The sequence below is a fragment of the Octopus sinensis genome, unplaced genomic scaffold (genome assembly GCF_006345805.1).
Source record: "Octopus sinensis unplaced genomic scaffold, ASM634580v1 Contig10305, whole genome shotgun sequence".
Taxonomy (NCBI): domain Eukaryota; kingdom Metazoa; phylum Mollusca; class Cephalopoda; order Octopoda; family Octopodidae; genus Octopus; species Octopus sinensis.
In genome coordinates this window covers 20,001-22,500 of record NW_021832096.1, presented here as the reverse complement: position 1 = coordinate 22,500, position 2,500 = coordinate 20,001, and the positions used below count along the sequence as shown (strand labels likewise).

At 39.8% G+C, this 2,500-nt stretch overlaps 1 protein-coding gene across 1 annotated transcript in view; it reads right to left on the bottom strand.

Moving 5' to 3' along the window:
- LOC115228313 (fibrillin-2) overlaps window positions 1-2,500 on the bottom strand; it is a gene marked incomplete at both ends in the record, with an annotated part of 32,134 nt that overhangs the window by 11,519 nt on the left and 18,115 nt on the right. Inside the window, one exon of the mRNA XM_029798921.1 lies at window positions 1,463-1,591. Within this exon, the coding sequence (XP_029654781.1) occupies window positions 1,463-1,591 (129 nt within the window). The remainder of the gene's footprint in view (window positions 1-1,462; window positions 1,592-2,500) is intronic.

Here is a 2,500-nt window from a genome sequence, read left to right as displayed (position 1 = left end):
TAGGAAGTCGGGGACAAGAAACAGGAAGAAAGAGTGAGAGAAAGTTGTAGCGAAAGAGTACAACAGGGGTCGCCACCACCCCCTGCTGGAGCTTTGTGGAGCTTTAGGTTTTTCACTCAATAAACACACACAACACCCGGTCTGGGAATGAAAACCGCGATTCTCCGTCTGCGAGTCCGCTGCCCTAACCATTGGGCCATTGCGCCTCCACTGTTGTTGCTGTTGCTTAGCTCTAGGTCTATCTTGATAGAACAGAGCTACAGTCAGAGACATCCCAACCGTGACCATCCCAGTTTTTCCTCCTTCTCACAATGTGTATAGAGGGCTATATTATCTAATGAATGCATTCTTTCATTTTTAAGATGATAGGAAGTGATTTGAGGCAAATTTGGCTGCTATTTCTGCAGCTTAAGTGATTTGACTGAGTAATAAGGATACTAAAGGACTAAGGCTGCTTATCAAAGCCCCTTTTTTAAAATTAATAAGAATGGCAAGATTTCCAAGTGTGTAGGAACCATTGCCATCACTGCTCAGCCATGCTGTTTTCATCACAAACAAATTAAAAATAACGTAAAGTATACTAGCCATCTCAATATGGCTAACCACAAAGGGTGGGTGTTACTGTAGCTTTTAGCCCCAGGAGATCATCGTCTCCAGCTGGCTTTAGACACACTTTCTGTGCCTTATGATATTTGCAAAGGGAGGTCATACCTCTCTTGTAAACCTAAGTGATACGCACAGACTGCAGTTTTGAGGTAATTTGCCTCTTGTCAACGTACGGTAATCACTGGTTTTCGATGAGGAGAGACCTGTTTGCGAACATCTATTAAATGTATTTCCCAGTAACCACTGTCACTGATTTCGAAAAACTGTCTGAAAGCAATAATAAATCTCTGAACGAGATGTAAACGGTAACCGCTTGACAACGTAAAGTATACTAGCCATCTCAATATGGCTAACCACTAAGGGTGGGTGTTACTGTAGCTTTTAGCCCCAGGAGATCATCGTCTCCTGCTGGCTTTAGACACACTTTCTGTGCCTTATGATATTTGCAAAGGGAGGTCATACCTATTTTTTTATTACCCACGAGGGGCTAAACATAGAGGGGACAAACATGGACAGACATAGGTATTAAGTCGATTACATCGACCCCAGTGCTCAACTGGTACTTAATTTATCGACCCCGAAAGGATGAAAGGCAAAGTCGACCTCAGCGGAATTTGAACTCACAACGTAATGGCAGCCAAAATACCGCTAAGCATTTCGCCTGACGTGCTAACGTTTCTGCCAGCTCGCCGCCTTCGAAAAACTGTCTGAAAGCAATAATAAATCTCCGAACGAGATAAGATTCACAATAAAAAACAAGAAAATAAACACAAATACACCATTCTTAAAAATGGTAGGTTCAGTTAGTTTTGTTTTTGTTCACTGATATTAAAAAACTGAAGTTTTATCAACCTACCTATGCAAACTCGAGCACTTGAGTCCAAGACCGTTCCAGGAACTGTACATTCACAACGGAAACTTCCTGCCAAATTTACACAGTTGCCGCCAACACAAAGTGTGTCGAACGACTCGCATTCGTTGATATCTGATAAAAGATAGCAGTGGAGAATTTGGTTCAATGATAGGGATTCAAAAATATATTTAAATGCTATTTCTTTTTTTTTTTTTTTTTTTTTTACTTGTTTCAGTCATTTGACTGCGGCCATGCTGGAGCACCGCCTTTAATCAAGCAACTCGACCCCGGGACTTATTCTTTTGTAAGCCCAGTACTTATTCTATCGGTCTCTTTTGCCGAACCACTAAGTAACGCTTTAATTAAATTTGAAAATGGGGACAGGAAAAAAAAATACGTTTCAAAACTGCAGTTATTAGTATTGCTGTTTTTCATCATCATCATCATCGTTTAACGTCCGCTTTCCATGCTGGCATGGGTTCGGCGATTTGACTGAGGACTGGCGAACCAGATGGCTGCGCCAGGCTCCAATCTGATCTGGCAGACTTTCTATCACTACGCATTTCACCTGGCATGCTAATGATTCTGCCAGCTCACTGCCTTGATGCTGATGATGATGATAATAATAATAATAATAATAATAATAATAATAATCATAATAATAATAATAACAATAATAATAACAATAATAATAATAATAATAATAATAATAATCATAATAATAATAATAATAATGTAACAGTAATGTAACGATTCTGTGGGACTTTCCAGTACATACAGACCGAACCATCAAAGCCAATAAACCAGATATTGTTGTGAAAGACCAAAACAATAAAGTTTGCTTATTGATCGACATGAGCATCCCCTGTGATCATAATATCTCAGCGAAAGAATTTGACAAGCTAGGAAAATATAAAGACCTGCTCATTGAAATTGAGAAAATGTGGCATCTCAAGGCGGTTACAATACCAGCGATCGTAGGAGCACTAGGAATGATCAAGAAGGGAACCGAAAATTATATGAGAATGATCCCTGGCTTAC